Raw genomic sequence first — 17,864 nt, 5'->3', positions numbered from 1 at the left:
TACTAAAACATACATATTGAAGAAACTTAAATAGTCGCCTACGTACTTTGAAAAACAATAAAGCCATTTGTTCAAAGAACATATATGTATTTCTCAGTTATTCTAGAAGGTTGGAGAGCAACCTACGTACTTGGCACATTAATAATATTCTGAAAGTTTGAGAAAATTTCAATACAAAAATGTTGTTTGAGATGATTAAAATTTCTTCAAATTGGGAGAGTTTATGTATTTTGATAAGAAAATAAGATTCACAAGTTTTCACGGTGATTAAATTGAACATTTGGTGCATTCTGACATTGCAATGTCATAATACATAAATCCAAATTTTTGTTGATTTCATCTTTCCGCACAATCCATTTATTTCGAATTATTTATACTTCAATAGTCTAATGAAAATGAATATTCAGCAAAGAAAGAAATTTGAAAACTGAGTTAGGGGGTATTTATATGGAAAAAATAAAATAACAATTTTGCATGAGAGAAACAAGTGAAAATGCGCGTTAACGAGTGAAGCGAGCCGAAATTTGAGAAAAAAATTCTCAGAGGGGGTCAAACCGGTAAATATCCAAAAAATTTACCCGGGGGTTACAGGCTTTCGAAATATGAGCATAGACTGCTTTTTCTACAAATGATAATGCTAGAGACGTAAGATGGTGAAATTTTCTTTCATCTTCAACATTTTTCATGGAGACATGAAGTCAACTTATATATCGAACAGTACCTAATACACGTGCAACACCATTTTTTTGATATACCAATATAAGGGAGAGACTATGCTAAATTTGAACCTATTAATTATATGCTTACAACATTCAATGATTATTATACAAAACCATAACTTTACCAAACACAATTAATATCACGATTAAATTGATTTAGAACGGTCGAGTAAAAAAAAGAAACATGTCATAAAATATTCTTCTTACGTTTTTCATAAAAATTCTCTATATTTTAAATTTATTTGTTTAAAAATAACAATAATTTCAATTTTTTATTTCATAGATTGAACAAGAATCCAATGTAAAAAGTAATACCAATGCGACACCTACCGTGAAAATGCAAAAGGAAACTTATTTGGGATTGTAGCACTTTGGTCCGCCATGACAGCATCTTCGTTTTGCTTCTCTGTGATTGGTCAAGTAAAACGAAGATGCTGTCATGGCGGACCAAAATGCTACAATGGAGACCAACTAAGTTTCTTTTTGCATTTTTACGGTAGGTGTCGCATTGTTATTACTTGGATTCTTATTTAATCGATGAAACATTTTTTTTTTGAAATTATTGTAATTTATAAACAAATTAATTTTTTCCCAATTTACATTTATTATCGCAATATTTGTTTACATTCAGAAAATAAATTTGCATAAATTACGAACGAACGAACGTGTTCGTTGTTTGTACGAACATACGAACGACAATCCGAACAATTCATTTTCTACGAACGAACGAACGAACAAAATATACATTGAAAACGAACGAACGGTTCGTACGTTGGTGTTCGTGGACAGCTATGACGCTATTTCACGCTATTTCACGCTACTTATTGACGCTATTTCACGCTACTTTATGGGGATCATCATGACAATCTCTAGATAAAAGTATCATTCTTATGGTAATTTTTGACGCTCTATCGATTTGCATTATTATTTTTTGCGAAAATCCGCACTCAAAAAGTGAGAAATCAACTTTTTATCATTTTACCCTAATTGTTGGGATACTTGCAGTGAATGGGCACGAGACAAATATCATTTCTAGGGTAATTTGGGATGCTGATTCCGAATTCCGAGGTTTCAGGCCGAAAAAATCATACCTTGAGGGGACTTGGAGGGCACATTTTATTTTTTTCGCCGTTTCATATCGATCTGTATAATGAAATATTTTTAAATGACATATTAACGAAGAAACCCCATAAAAGGGGGTGGGGGAGGGTCTGGTAGCAAAAATATTTATGCAAATCGATAGAGCGTCAAAAATTATCCTTAGAATGACACCTTCTCCAAAGGCACATTTCCACTACAAAAACCCCAATTCGGCATCTGAAACAATAATCGAAAGGGGAGATTACATCGCCTTGGGGTCGCTTACATGAGGGTGAAAATATTTTTTTATCGTATCTTCGCTGATTTGACTTCAGGAAGGACCGATTGAATATTTAAAGCGATTTATGTGGATATTCATAATTTTTACTATTTCTCTTTTGAAAAATATGCCTTTTATTTGGCATCGTTGCTGTTCCTTGACAAAGTGAAGTCCGCGCAAAACAATCGCCAATGGGACTTTTTCACGAATAGAATGTATGTTAACCAAAAAGGAAAATTGGTTGAAAAAATCGTGCCGAAAATGTGATTGAGCGCTGCTTTTATGCAGTTTTGCATAAGAACAAAGAAAACGAGGACATGGAACCACATTATTTATTTATTTATAAATTTTTTGCAAATGAGAGTTTGGCAGTTTAATGCAGTGTCAACCGGTTTGAGATTCGATAAAAAGTATATTGACAATGCAATTGATTGGGCGATTCGACGCTGTGATGCCATTCGGAACACACATCAGAATGCACCTCTAAAACGATACAAAAGAAAGTTACTGCTTGACATGGTTAGTGTAATTGTGGAAGAGGTTGGTGGACTAAATCGCAAGACAACAACATAACAATACCAAAGATCAAAAATCTGTCTGTTGTTCCATTGCCAAAATTATCAGCGGAAGGCAGTGATCATGTGCAATGATGTTTTTTACAGAATGTTGGCAGAAGAGAAACTCCTTCCAAAAGTCGAAGGTAAACAAGTTACCGAAAATATCATTCGCGAAAACAAAGAACTTTTCTGGAACCAAATATTCAATTTTGACAAAATCAATCGAATATTGAAGAAAAACAAAGAGTTTCATTATACTATTGTCAGCAACGGTGAATCAGTATCGGTATTGTATAAATTGCCAAAACAACATCTTCAACGGTTGTTGGATGATGACATTGTGAGAAAGCGATACTTAGATGGAACGTTTGTTTATGAACTGGGAATCGATCCGGGTATGAAGATATGGAATGCGACAGTTCGAAGAACCATCAGCACTCACAAAGAAGTAAGTATTCAATTTTTCTTTTGCATTTTTAAAAAATCGTGAGTGATATGTTACGTGAATGAAGCAAACAAACAATATTTTCAATTAATTTTTTTACATTTTAATTTCAGGTCAACATGAAAACATCTAGTAAAAAGAACCATTGGCTCACGAAATATAAAATGCGTGACAAAAAGGCCAAGCGATGGACGAAGCAGTTCACTTTGGATGAGCAAAATGATCGAAACAATCGACAGCTGTACCAGCGAATGCCATCATGCGCAAAATGTGGCGGATGATTCAATCCAAGTACCAAAAGCAACCGATTCAAAGTTTGTAAAAATTGTGCACCGGTGCCAAATTCAATCATGGCTAACTTTTTACCATCCAAAATCGTGGCACAGCTCAGCAAACGGCGTTTAAAGTATAACAAAGTTTATATTGAAGAGAGTTTGGCGCTATTTCTGGCAAGAGGTGAAATGACTGAGCATGATTTCGACATTATAGCTGATCGTTTACTGTCTAAGGTGGCCGTGTTTCCAAACAAATGGCAAGTAAACGCAGTGAGTGGTGTATTGGAATATACTGACGTCAATGTTGATGATGAAAATGCAGCGGAAATCGATGGACAGGTCGCTTAACAACCAATGATTGTGCATCAGACAACTTGGGATCGTGATATCGTGGCCGCCAAATGCATTCTCATCAAAGGTATGTATATAAGAAATGGATATTTGCATATTATAGATGTGTTATGTTTGTGTTAAATGACATTTGTATTTTCATAGGACATTGTAACCTGTTTGGACTGGATATCCCGCTAACATTGCAGAGACCACGTCGTTAACAAGCAGTTCAAATTAAACAGCAGACTTAGCAAAACCAATCACCATTTTAACTCGAAAATTAATTAAAAATTAATATTGTAATTTGTTACACTAACTCTATTGAATATATCGAGAAGAGAGTATGTTATTCAGCGCTTATGGCTGAGAAATGTCTGAATAAAAACATACTCTTCTCTCGATATTTTCAATAGAACTGAGACTGACTGTTGTGTCTCAGCATTTCGAGGAAGTACTACCAAGGCATTGGCTACTTTCATTTATACATTCAGACTTGACAATTGTTTTTCGCTTCGTTGTATAAATGCCATTAACTATCATAGAATTTTGCCTATATTGAATGAATAAATACCATTTTTCTATTTATAGATATGGGAAACACCCTACATTGTATTCTTACTTATTAGCATAATTTTTTATAGTTTTCCCTCTTTAATACAAACTTTGGTCTATGGTGACACCTGGTGCTGTGAACAAATAATGAACAACAAATATTACATTTTTCTCTCTCTTCGGAAACCATTCTGAAGGAAAATAAACGGTGTTTATGATACCATTTTTAAATAAAAAATAAACCTACTTAGTTAACCTACTTTTCACTCACAAGTATTTTTTTCACACTGAGCAACGGCAACAATGAAAAAAATATTCACATTACAACGTAATTGGTGATTTCATTCACATTTATCTTTAATATAAGTTTAATGTTTACATTTTATATTTTTCCAATAGAGAAGAGGTGTCGGTTTTTTTTGCACTTATTTATGCGCTATGAATTTTTCCATGTTGTTCGATTTTATGTTTTGCAAAATCAACTGTTAAAGAATATGAGATAATCAAAGAGGGAAATATGGGGAATGAATTGTTTAGAGAGATTGGCACAATAGCTTTTGATTATCAAGGAGAAGTGTATACTGCGCATGTAAGTATTTGACAAACAGAATGAATACATGAAACGTTGAGTTCAAAATCCATTTTTATTTGTTTTTCATATAATAAGTTGGTATAAATGTATTTTAATTATTTTTTTAAATTCCATTTTATTTATTCACTTTTATTTAACTGGGAATTGATTTTCTGTATGCATTTGCTTAATGTTAAGAAATATTTTGTTTGAATTTTGTTGTTGAGAAAATATGGTTTAGCCCTTCTATGTTTTTATGGGGATATTCTTGTTTCATTATTTTATTAATATAATGATCTCAAATCTAGTTATAGAGATCATCATCTCCATCAGCTTGAGCTTGACCGCCACCGTTGCCCGCCGAGCTTGAGTTTCCAAGTGATGAACTGCCTGAAGGTGGAGCGCCAGCAATTCCACCGGTTGGAAAGCGGAAATTTGTACCGAATCCACGAGATTGTTGCAATGTTTGAGCAAACATTTCATATTTGCGAATATCGTTGTCACTGACTGATCTACGTGCGAATTTCATTGCTTCTTCAAAATGAGAACGTGTAATTTCTGGTACTGGATCATCTTCATCCATCTGTATGAAAAAAAGAAGAAATATTTAATTTATTTCTTGATTTTGTGATTCTAAAAGATTAGATATTCGCTACTAATTGGTGCACGTGCATCGTTACTGAGAGCTTACAGTGATACTAATTTAATTGATTTAGAAGTAAATTCATCAACAGTCAAACTTAGAATTGAAAATATTTAAAACCAAATAGATGAATTGAAAACATAATTGTGAACATAATTATTCGTTTTAAAAACTGCTTCATGTAAGACTTTAATTATATTGATTTAATTTATTTCAAATAAACCACCGAGGCGAAGAAACGCTGTTCGGTGCAGTTTTTATTATTAATATTATAAAATGAAGAATCTTGTTCAGTTAAGACTTACGTCCATAGCCGATTGTTGATTTTCAGCACGTTCACGTTCTCTTTTAAGATCGGCCTCGATGGCATGTCGAATAGCCAATTTACAAGCACGTTGGCAAATTTCAGTTAAATCTGCTCCAGAAAAACCTTGTGTTACTTTTGCAATGTATGTCAAATCAACTTCTTTGGCCAATGGGCTCTTTCGAAGATTTGCCTTTAGAATGGCTTCACGTGATTTCTCATCAGGCAATGGAATATAAATAAGTTGGTCCAATCGTCCTGGCCGTAAGATTGCTGAGTCAATAATGTCTAAAAATTGTACAAATATATTTTATATATCAAACATATTTAAACTGATGATTAAAATTAAAGATAAATCTACACATCTAATTCATACCTGGTCGATTTGTAGCTCCAATAATGAAGACGTTCTTCTTTGCTCCCATACCATCCATTTCAGTCAAAATTTGATTAATTACGCGGTCAGCAGCACCTCCGGCATCACCAACATTTCCACCTCGTGATTTAGCGATGCTGTCCAATTCATCAAAGAATAATACACATGGGGAGGCTGAGCGTGCCTTATCAAAAATATCGCGAACATTAGCTTCCGACTCACCAAACCACATGGTTAGCAATTCGGGTCCCTTAACCGAAATAAAGTTGGCCTGGCATTCGTTGGCAATTGCCTTTGCCAACAATGTTTTACCGCAACCAGGTGGTCCATAAAATAAGACACCTCGTGATGGCTGCATACCTAAAGAGACATGAAAAAAATACAAATGAAAATATATGATTTTTGAATTTTGATCAATAGAAAAATATAGGAGAGCTTATGTGAATCATACACAAGGATGATTTGAAATATAGGAGGACTCTCCAACTAAATTGATAAGAGATCAAGCCACTAAATGTGCATACCAAATTTAAGGAATTTATCCGGATGCTCAACTGGATATTGAACCAGTTCTTGTAATTCCTTTTTAACACTTTCAAGTCCACCAATGTCAGTCCAAGTAACGTTAGGAACTTCGACAACTGTTTCTCGCAACGCAGATGGTGAGGATTTGGTCATTGCATAACGGAAATTATCCATTGTAACAGCCAGCGAGTTCAAAACTTCAGCGTCGATTTGATCGTCTTCCAAATCGATCAGATCCATTTTTTCACGAATTTGTTGTAGAGCAGCTTCCGAACATAGTGAGGCTAAATCAGCACCAACATGACCATGTGATTCAGCAGCTATTTGTTCTAAATCAACATCATCAGCCAATCTCATATTTTTCGAGTGAATACGTAATACCTCTAGTCGACCAGTAGCATCTGGTATACCAATATCAATTTCACGATCAAATCGGCCGAAGCGACGAAGTGCTGGATCAATGGAATTGGGTCGATTGGTCGCGGCCATAACAATGACGTGTGAACTCTTTTTCATTCCATCCATCAAAGTTAATAGTTGTGAAACAATACGTCTTTCCACTTCTCCATGTGTTTTTTCACGTTTTGGTGCTATAGCATCTAACTCATCGATGAAAATAATTGCTGGTGAATTCTTCTCAGCTTCCTCAAAAGCTTTCCGTAAATTTGATTCAGATTCTCCGGCCAATTTGGACATGATCTCTGGACCATTGATTAGGAAGAAAAATGCCCCCGTTTCGTTAGCTACAGCCCGTGCAATCAAAGTCTTGCCTGTCACATGAAATTGAACACAAATATTTTAGATGTATTGTTTAGTGAATAAATTATATTTCCAAAACGAACCTGTCCCGGGTGGACCATACATAAGTATTCCACGAGGTGGTTTTACACCAATTGCCTTGAAAAGCGATGGATGTCTCAATGGAAGTTCAACCATTTCTTTAATTTGAGCCAATTGCTTACGACAACCTCCAATATCGTCATAGCCCACTGCATTCAATGCTTCTTCTTCTTCTTCGCGTTTGATTGGATCTCCTTCACAATGCAATACCGTTTCTGGGGCTACAATGCAATATGGTGATGGATCCGTACCAACCACTTTGAATTCAACGGCTCTCATTCCTCCGCGAACTAAGAATGTATCATCTTTGTGAATCGGCCGATATGCCTCAAGAAAGTATGGTTTTAAATAAACCTCAAAGACGTTTCTAAGGGTTGAATAATATATTTAATTTAAATAATTCATCTTGATTCATTAATTTTTATTTACTAACCCAGTTAGACCTTCAACAGTGTCATCAATAGGTAAAATGTGTACTCGACTACCATATTTGACATCAGGACATGACTGAATTGATACAACATCACCGAGACGAACACGTAAATTGTTACGTACAACGCGATTCATGCGAATTTTCTCATCGGGACAGTTATCGTCAGACAAAACAATACAAACAGTTTCCTTGCGGCGTTTTCCTTTTAGTAGCACCGTATCACCTCGGAACAAACGCAGCTCGTCCATTTTTGACTGTGACAATGACACTACCGAATTGTCATCATTGACAGCTTCCTCAACGAGTAAACGATTTGGACGGTCCTTTCGTTTCAAGATTGCAGTTGCTAAGTCATCACTGGGAAAATATAAAACTCTATGAGAAGATGTTTTTAAATAAAAATAGTATTTGAAATGGATCGAAAGAATCACAAAACTGTTGGAGCTCTGTCGAAAGTTTAACCTCACATTTATTTTATATATAATAAAATAAATAAGACTTGTTGTCATTTATACCAATGCAATATGTTTTTTTTTTTCGAATATACGAAGTTTAACATTATAAAATCAAAATAAAATATTATCTCGAAGCATACTTGTTTTTAATTAAACAATGACTTGCATAAAATGGAAATCATTATCGTTTGAACAGTAAGTAAAAAAACAAGTGTTTCAACTAAGCAAAAATTCAAACATTCCATATGTCTTAAACATTTAATCATACTTTAAAAAAGCAATTTTAACACAGAATTGTATAAAAATTTATAAATGAAATCATATATATTTATATATATGCACCTTTTTTCATCGGCCATTGTTAATCAAAAATATGTGTTCTGTACGTAGTTGTTTCAATGGCGTGAAAATGTATGTAACTTTTGGATAAGAATTGATGATGAAAGAATCTTTTCAACAATGAAAGCCCTCTTCATAAATCTAAACATCAGACTTATTCCAGCATTATTGTCAGATGGAAAAAACATTCAGAACATGTACTAAAATTGCCAGCAGCCATCAAGAGCGATAATATAACGCCACTCATTTCAATAGAAATGATGCAGTTTCTTGAAACTAATTCAGCCATTATTTAAACATAAAAAAAAGAACAATTTTCACCACAGAGAAAATAAAGAGCTTACTCATGCATTATTGTTTGTGATTATTAGCAATTAATAATATGTATTTCTAAACACATTTAAATTACTAAATTCTTTAAATCATTTATAATATTACAAATAAATTACTCATAGTACCTTTTATGATCAGCCATATTCGTCTCGGAAATTATTTCGAAATATTGAATTTATAAAAGAAAAATTTATTGATTTTTTGCGTTATTAACTTTATTTTTGTGGCGTTTATTTATGATATTTCAATTGAGAAATTACATGTAAATTACAAAGATCATATATAAAAATCTTCTGTAATATCAAATAACGAATAACAAATATATCCAATTGACTTGTCTTTGGAACTGAACTGAACTGAACGCTCAACGATGACAATCCAAAATTGAATGTATGACATTTACTACTAATGTTTTTTTGGTATTGCCATCATTAAACTAACACGTAATCAATATATATGTATATATATGTACTAAAATATGTGGTTGGTTCACATTATAAAATTGCACTATTGTAAACTAATTAATGAACATTTATTTATTTCTATATTCGTCTTTTTAGTTGCTCCTACAAAACAGTTTAAAATGTAGTTTTCTTGTCAACATAATTTCAAGGGGCAAATAAAGAGTATAAATTCTATGAATACGAAACGGCTACGAAATTGACTGACACTGTTACCTACTCTAAGAGTGCGAAAGCAAAAAAAGAGTATTGTGTCCGGTGTCGATGTTCAGAATTTCTTTATATGGTTTCATTTTTTCACAAATAGTAATCATTTTGATGAATAATAAATTATTATTATTTGCGGTGCACGAAGAAAAAAGAAATGAAATTACTGAATTTGAGCCATATTAAATATTCACTCTCAGTAAGGATTTTTTTGTATGTATATTGTATATAAATGTCTGAATTTGCCGAAACAAATTCTCATTTTTAATGTTGAACAATATGCGTAGTGTTTGAAACAATAGGCGTTTTAAATTTTAAGATATTATTCAATCTAATTGGATAAATGAATTATTTGTTTTTTGAAAATGAATGTTTTTTGGTGGAAAGAGTATAATGCATTTTTTCAATAAAGACTTTCTCAACGTATCAATTTAAAAAACAAGCATTTGTGATCGGTATTGGCCAGTGGCGACAATGTGATGCTGACATTTTACAGTTTAGCTGTGTGACATATTCAATTTGAACATTCATATGAAAAGGAAATAGAACTTTGAATTTTGTTGTATTCACACAATTGTTGTCAATGTTACCATAATTTTATTCTGAATTCATTACATTATAATGATAACAGGAGATGTGTTGTCGAGTTGAATTTTTAATAATAATAATAATAATAATAATGAAAATATCTTTTCGAGATGAATTTGCCGTCAATTTTCCATTTAATTTCTTTCTTTTATTTCATGAAATAACAGAAAATTCGCAAATTATCAAATTCGGATTATCAAATCCTTAACTAATACAATCTTTTTCTTTTCCATTCAGCTCGATTCAGCTATTAGATTAGCATTGCTGGTTTATGGTGTTTATGTGCCAATAAAATTGAAATAATTGCAGCAATTGAATTTTAGTTGTAGTGAGTTTAAATTTTTTGGATTGCGTTTACAATGGGACGAAAAATAGAAGGAGCTGGTCGTATTTTCGGCTAGACCAAAAGTTCGCAAGAAGATGTCGGACTTTTTGCAATTAAGCTATCGCCGACAACAGCTATTAAGCAAGAATATAACACAGTCTTACCGTGGATAGAAAAAATTGGTATTGAATCCACTTTTTGCTTCTTTACTATATTTGAAAAAGATTGGAGTAGAAAATGAGAAGGCAAAACAAACGAACGATTTGGAATTTTTCGAAGATGATGATGATTAAATTGTTTGTTCATTTTTGAGCATGTTATTTCTAAATTTTATAAAAAAAATTTAATTGTGTATAAAAAACACTAGATATCTTTATGAGAACAATTTCGTTTGATTAGCAATTCTGAACGATACTGTGATTCCACTGTGATCATTTCCAAAATTTATCTAAATCAATTGATCCACGACATCCATTTTTTATTTACAAATGCGCGAAATAATATTGACACGGAAAATATTGGCGCGGTGTATATGTGTCAAACTGAATCCAATGTTATTTGTTTATATTCAAAGTGTGCACAAGGATTTCTTGAGAATTATGTGTGAGTATTTGTAGCGTGCCTCGGACAATCGAACATAGTCATTTTAACAATGATTTTGTGTATTCGGAACACTGTTCGGCATGGACTGGATATATTCACAGTTGGTTTTGTGACTGTCTTTGTTTTAATTTCGAAATAACAGAGCGTTGATAAAATTTATGGTGAATATTCCAACAACATTTCGATCTGCAATATATTTGATGTCACATTGGAAATAATTTTCATCATTCGATTTAGAATACAAAGTCACTTTGTTGAGGTAAGACCTGATATTTATAATGCGTTCTTCATTACTGTTTCATTTGATTTAAGATAGAAGTGTTTTTAGCTTATTGTTTTTATGATATATGCTACATTTGGTCCTTCTTTTCTAAATTTGTGTAATTTTTTTATATTTGTTTATTTGTATCAGTGTTCAAGAATGAAAAGAAAAAGATATAACAACGAAGAAGAAGAAAATTTCGTTGCAATAAAATGTGGCTCTCAAACAATACTTCGACCCGAGCATGCAGCAGTTATGACTCAAATATTGTTTGAGCGCAGTCTTCAAATGACGGAGGTTGCCTGACTGGCCTCAATTTTGATTTTATTCAAGATGAATCGTCAGTACTTTTTGCGATGGGATCGTCGGGTGCGCACTTTGACTCTCTTAAGAGATGAACGGTTGAGGTGAGATATTTTGAAATGTAATTTGAAATGGGTTTGAATTGAAACTCATTATTTTTTAATTACTTTGAATTTTGGCGGAAAACATCACAGTTTGATACAGCAGAAAAGAAAAAATAGAGAGGCAAAGAAATTGGCTGGATGGTTTGTTATCGAAGAAAAGAATTATCTGAAGTCATACCTATTCGATCCACCATCACCACGTAATTCAACATGGAAATGGTATATTGAATATCGTATCACAATGCTAATAGCAGCATATGCAACGCGTAAATATTCACGACTGGATTTTGATCATTACATTAAGTCGACCAAAGTTAATGAAAACGTCGCCGTGACAGTATTCAACAACGAGCCGTTAATGATTTTCTTTGGTGCATCGGCTATTTGGTTTGAAGAGACGGAAAAGATGTCCAGGATCGCTAAAATTTTTACTGAGCATCAGGAAACTTAGACATTCAGTTAAAATGGCAGATGAATTGGGAACATCAAAAAACATTCTTGAATTGCCAAGAAGGATTTCAAGCAAAAACAAAAAGGCATCGATTCAAATTGTGCTACGGTTGCAAAGCGAAACCGATTGCTGGACTACCGGACTCAGTCGCTAGTCTACCAGTTATAATTGCGTCAAATTCGCAATGGCTATGTGGAGGAAATACTTCGGAATGGGTGTTTAATGCTAAAGGTTAAAGTTACCTACAAAAATTGGTCATTACACATTCAGGATGATGATGCTGCTTCGAAGACAGTGTTTTGGCACCGCAAAATGCATTATGCTCAAAGGTATGAATCAATTGAAAATAGAGTCTATTCGTTATTGTTTTTGCTTCTAATTACACAGGACTTTGTGACTGATTCGTTGAGAAGACCACCGAATGCGAACAATGTTAACAGACAACAGAAATCCATAAATTACTAGATAAAAAAAATATTATAACGATTAGTTAGCGTAGCTAGGCTTGACACAAATTTTGTGGTCTTCTTGTGCGTTCATAGCAACGTAAAACTACAGTACGGAGGGAAGGAGCCCGTAGGTGAGTCAAGTTTTTAATTTAGAAAGAATTTCATATACAATTCAATGAACGATACTAATGATTGTCGTTCCTCTTTTCCATGTCTTCACACCTGAATGCATAACATGGCAACCGTGAAAATGACTGAAACGACAAACAAATCCGGGCCCAAATATGACCTGACGGTCATTTGTGCTCTGGTAATGGGTGAATTTGCATAACAAATTGTTCCTTGGGATTTCCCTGTGTACATTCATTCAAACGATGTTTGTAATTCAAACCCTAGAAAACTAACAAACTCATATGAATTTACTTCAAAATTACATATTAATTGACTGCAATATTTGCGAAGTGGCATATTTTTGACATTTTGAACATATTTGAATAAATCATTGTTTACCAAATAACATGCTGAGCTCGAATTATTGTTTAGAAGCCCTTCAACTGTGTATTCAATTTAATAAAAAAAATTCTTTATTAAGATCACATTTTCTTTTTACAATTTACATAAAATTTTTGGTGTTTCCAAGGCCCAAATGCTTTTCACTTCATTGTTTGCCACTAAGTTTTGCAAATGTTTTTCATCTAAAAAGAGTATTGAGTTTAACAACATACATGAATAAAATCCATTAAATTTCACCTTTTGACTTTCCGTATTGTTGTAGAATGGGGAATATTTCGAAAACAGGCACAGACATATTAACATTTGGATAAATAAGCTGATAAGCTTCGTCTCTGGAATTTGATATTGTAATGCCAATCAAATGACCATCAAGGTTGAACATTGGTCCTCCACTCTGACCTGATTGTACACTGGCATCGCTGAATATAACACCCTTAGAGATTTTTGTAATGCGTCCTTCAAAAATGCTGGGAAAGAACTCATGTACTTTACCTGCATCATTAAGTAATAAATAGTAATGACAATTAGTTCGCATAGAATGAAATGAATGGAGAAGAATTTTCTATGGAGAGAGCTCACAGAGAGAGGGGGGGGGGGAGGTACATGTTCGATAAGTTCTTCCTGTCAATATTATCGTGTTAATGAAATAAAATCTGTGATGGCATGTCAAAAACTTTGTCTTTGTCGAAACTAATTTCATTTGTGATGATATGCGTAACATGTAAGATGCGACATATATGAAAAGTTTGATATTTTTCGGATTTTCATCATGATTATTTCTTTAACTTTATATTGGAAAATAATTTCAAGTGTTTGGGAGTTTCCGAAACTAATGAGGTTTTTAACACGTCACGTAAAGGAAAACTTGTCGAATACCATCCCAGCATACAACACACAATTAAGAAAATAAGTTTCATTAATGTTATTAATGATAATAAAAAGATAAACTTTACCCAAACTGGTGAAATGCGGAAAACCGGATGAATACACTTTTTGACCAATTTTCGTAGGTGTCGTATAACACTTAGTAAAATTCTGCTCAGGAATATTCTGTGGTGCTTCTAATATTGCTATATCAAATGCTTCATCAAAATATGGATTTTTGAATATAATTTTACTTTCAAAATGACCAAATTTCCAAGTACAATGAACATTTCCGTTATGATTTTCCAACACATGAGCACATGTTATAATCATACGTACTTCTTTGATTTTAACAAAACATCCACTACCCCAACTCTCTCCACTTTGAATTAGGACAATAAAATTTTCAAATTTCAATGAATCTTGTCTAACGTAGTTCAAGCTTTTGTAATCAAATGCGTCTCTGTTGTTAAATTTGGAGTCATGATATATGTCCAATTCATTTTCTATATTGATTGAAGTTAATTTGCTCTGTTCTATAAATTCAGCCATGATTTCATTGAATTTAGCCACAAGTGTTAAAGTCGCATTTTCACTATTCCAATCAAATGTTGTGCTAACAACCACTCCTATTAAGTCATTGTTATCTTTATTGTATACAGCACCTCCTTCACAACCAGGTACCTAAAATGAAAAATTCTATTAAGCACAACAGATCAACACGAAAAGTGAATCCAAAGCAGGTACTAGAGGCATAGATGCAATCATCAGACATTTATTATCGCCAAATATGTTAGCAATCCGGCCCACATTTATGGTATTTAGGAAGCATTCATTTCCAAAAGGAGAACTGATTGATTCGATATTCTCGAGCTTACGAACAACATTCATACGAAGTACATCATTATGTTCCTGATCCAATTTGACACTTTCAGATATTTCTTTAAAAATGGCCAGAGATGAGTTGTTTGCCTCTCTTTTTATTTTTAATCGCAGCATTATAAAGCTCGACAGAAGAAGTTTATGCAAATCATTACTTTCGTTTTTTGCAGACTTCACAACGAAAGTTCGCAAAATATCATTAAAAGAATTCCAAATATTACGACATTTGAATATCTTTACAATTGTTGCATTCGATTTGTACAAAATGTCTTGGTATTCATGAATAATTTTAAAATTATCCTTGATTAAGCTACTATAACGTTCATCTGTACTTGGATCAATAATTCGATTAATTTTTAAGTCTCTTTTAATATCATCAAAGTGTTTAAACCACTCAAGTAAAATTGATGCAGGTGCTAAACAGTATCGACTGTTGAAAATAATACATGATTTCCGAAGTTGTGGATTATTTTCACTGTAAACAATACCGTGATGTAACTTCAACCTTTGATTCATTGGCTGTGTGATAAGAATGTATTAATATTATTATTTTGATTTTTTTTGTGAATATTCATTATGATATTTTGAAAAATTACCTTCCACAAAAATATTTCGATTCGATTCAAATAACAATGTTATTCAATATATTCAATGTCTTTTACGATCTTATAAAATGCGACTGACGATTCACAGATGATGATAATCTATTTATAGGTAAGAGTCGACGAATACATGCGTAATTAACATGGTAATTAATGTGGTCCAGATTAACATTATTTACTGTCATTCACAACAATGAGTTATTTAATGATGTATATGTATTTTTCTCTATTTTCAATTCGTCGTAAAATGCAATTATAATTTTTTTATTCAACTAACGTCAATCACATTATTAGTGATGTATGTATATATAATTGGAATATTTCCAGTTGAATGTTTTCTCAAAGATTGATATAAGATTTTCTTTATTGTTAATTCATATAGCAACATTTTTTTTTGTTTTCAGTCTAAAATATGATGAAATTTTATAAACTATTATCATTATTTCACTAATGAGGAAAAAACGTACCACACGCGTAAATATGTGGGGATGCGATTGATAAACCGAACGTGATCAATGTGGTCGGCCAAACAAACATCGATGTGGTCGACGTTGACCTGATAACGCAAAGGTCACAATTATAATTCAATCGCTTAACAACACATTTTCCATCTGAGAATTGAACGGGTGAGGACTGAAATGAGCTCAAATACCAATGAAAATAAAACTGTTACATATCTTTTTAAAATAAATTTGTTGTTATAATGTTGTAATCAGAGCTGGGCATTCGTTCGTAAGTTGAAATAATACTCGATCAGTCGTTTGTATGTGCGAACGTTCGATTATTCGAAGAAAAAATAATAATATTTTTACCCGAGATTTGCAAGTAAATTTAAAAACGTTTGAATTTATTGAATATAAAATAATCTTTTTAATAACTTGTGCTTTTTGTGATGTCCAAAGAACAATATTTATAAAAAAACATTTTCCAAATTTACTCCTTTTCTGAAAGGATATTCATTTCAAAAAAGATATTTAACAGGCACTGGTCTAGGGGATAGACACCAATTTCTAGTATATACAGGGTGTTTCATATAAGTGGCTCACTTTTATAGAGTGGTAATTTCGAAAAAATCTTTTGGGGGATATTTTAAGGGTGAAAAACTAAGAATTTTGGCTCAGCCGGATTTTTGAATTTTTTCCCAGGAGGTGGGGGGGGGGTCAATTTTCCTCAAAAATGACTATCTCTCCACGCCTATCAAAATAAAATTAAGAGTAATTTTGAATATTTATCCTTTTATGGTTGCAATGTGTTCTGGGGATCTTCCTCTACAAGATAGACTGATTTGTAGGTCGGTCAAAATAAAAGGGATTAGGAGAGGGGGTCATGTACATTGACATTTTTCTACTTGATTTTATTCAAAATTGCGACACGGAAACCAAATTTTTTTTTCTCCTATCGTGTTTCTCGAGTCCGTCTCGACATGATAAGACACTTTGTAGAACATTTCATTCGGGCCGGCCCGGGCCATCAATCAGAAGTTACGCCAGATTTTTCACTTGTCCCTATCGTGTTCCTTGAGTCGGCCCCTACAAGATGGGATAGTTTGTGGAAAATATTATTGAGATTTGGGCCGGCCAAGACCGAAAATTGAGGTGCCAAATCGGCCATTCCACATTTGGCACGATTTTTCGAGGTTCAGCTCAAATGAATGTTGATTTTTTTTACCTCTATCGTGTTCCCTGAGCTTTTCTCTACAAGATAGAACCATTTCCCATTAAATTGGATTGGATTTGTGTCGGCCATGGCCGAAGACGGAGGCGCAAAACTGATTTTTTCGATTTTGGCACGCTATTTCGGGATTTTCCCAAAAATAAACTCGATTACATATGGTTTTTTGGTCCTATCGTAATCTCCGGACCATTCTCCACAAGGCATGTACATTTTTGGATCCTTTGGCTTTAATTTGCGCCGGCCAAGGGCCAAAAGTATGACATTATAACCATATTTTTACCAAAATTTTTACTATCTAAATTTTTTTTGTATGAAATGTAGACCGACTGCATCTAGTTTCCTTGTCCCTATCGTGTTCCTTGAGTTGGCCCCTACAAGATGGGATAGTTTTTGGAAAATATTATTGAGATTTGGGCCGGCCAAAGCCAAAAATTGAGGCGCCAAAACGGCCATTTCACTTTTTGCACGATTTGTCGAGGTTCAACTTGAATCGATGCTGATTTTTTTTGCTTTGTA

General features: G+C 33.2%; 3 protein-coding genes across 4 annotated transcripts in view; all 3 read right to left on the bottom strand.

Moving 5' to 3' along the window:
- LOC116343472 (gamma-1-syntrophin-like) overlaps positions 1-4,522 on the bottom strand; it is a 36,025-nt gene extending 31,503 nt beyond the window's left edge. Inside the window, exons 1-2 of the mRNA XM_031771521.1 lie at positions 4,513-4,522; positions 4,352-4,375 (exon numbers count right to left, since the gene is read on the bottom strand). The gene's annotated coding sequence lies outside the window, so the exon portion shown is untranslated. The remainder of the gene's footprint in view (positions 1-4,351; positions 4,376-4,512) is intronic.
- A 424-nt stretch (positions 4,523-4,946) lies between these two features.
- LOC116343470 (transitional endoplasmic reticulum ATPase TER94) lies at positions 4,947-9,438 on the bottom strand. Of its 2 annotated transcripts, none has more exons than XM_031771519.1 (7): positions 9,186-9,438; positions 7,934-8,290; positions 7,503-7,867; positions 6,660-7,430; positions 6,136-6,495; positions 5,761-6,047; positions 4,947-5,395 (listed from the first exon to the last, which is right to left on the bottom strand). In XM_031771519.1, exons 1-7 carry the CDS (start codon positions 9,200-9,202, stop codon positions 5,117-5,119), a joined length of 2,436 nt encoding a protein of 811 aa, XP_031627379.1. In that variant the 5' UTR covers positions 9,203-9,438; the 3' UTR covers positions 4,947-5,116. The 2 variants fall into 2 exon arrangements, with proteins under 2 accessions (XP_031627379.1, XP_031627380.1); XM_031771520.1 differs by lacking the exon at positions 9,186-9,438 and adding an exon at positions 8,731-8,854.
- Positions 9,439-13,368: 3,930 nt separating this feature from the next.
- Positions 13,369-15,711, bottom strand: LOC116343488 (peroxisomal leader peptide-processing protease). Its single transcript, XM_031771553.1, has 5 exons — positions 15,669-15,711; positions 15,578-15,591; positions 14,280-14,874; positions 13,564-13,818; positions 13,369-13,508 (listed from the first exon to the last, which is right to left on the bottom strand). Exons 3-5 carry the CDS (start codon positions 14,740-14,742, stop codon positions 13,420-13,422), a joined length of 807 nt encoding a protein of 268 aa, XP_031627413.1. The 5' UTR covers positions 14,743-14,874; positions 15,578-15,591; positions 15,669-15,711; the 3' UTR covers positions 13,369-13,419.
- Positions 15,712-17,864: the final 2,153 nt, after the last annotated feature.

The sequence above is a fragment of the Contarinia nasturtii genome, unplaced genomic scaffold (assembly GCF_009176525.2).
Source record: "Contarinia nasturtii isolate CC-2019 unplaced genomic scaffold, AAFC_CNas_1.1 Cnas_scaffold_1029, whole genome shotgun sequence".
Classification (NCBI taxonomy): Eukaryota; Metazoa; Arthropoda; class Insecta; order Diptera; family Cecidomyiidae; genus Contarinia; species Contarinia nasturtii.
The sequence above is the reverse complement of the archived record's forward strand: the minus strand, read 5'-3'. Positions and strand labels throughout refer to the sequence as shown.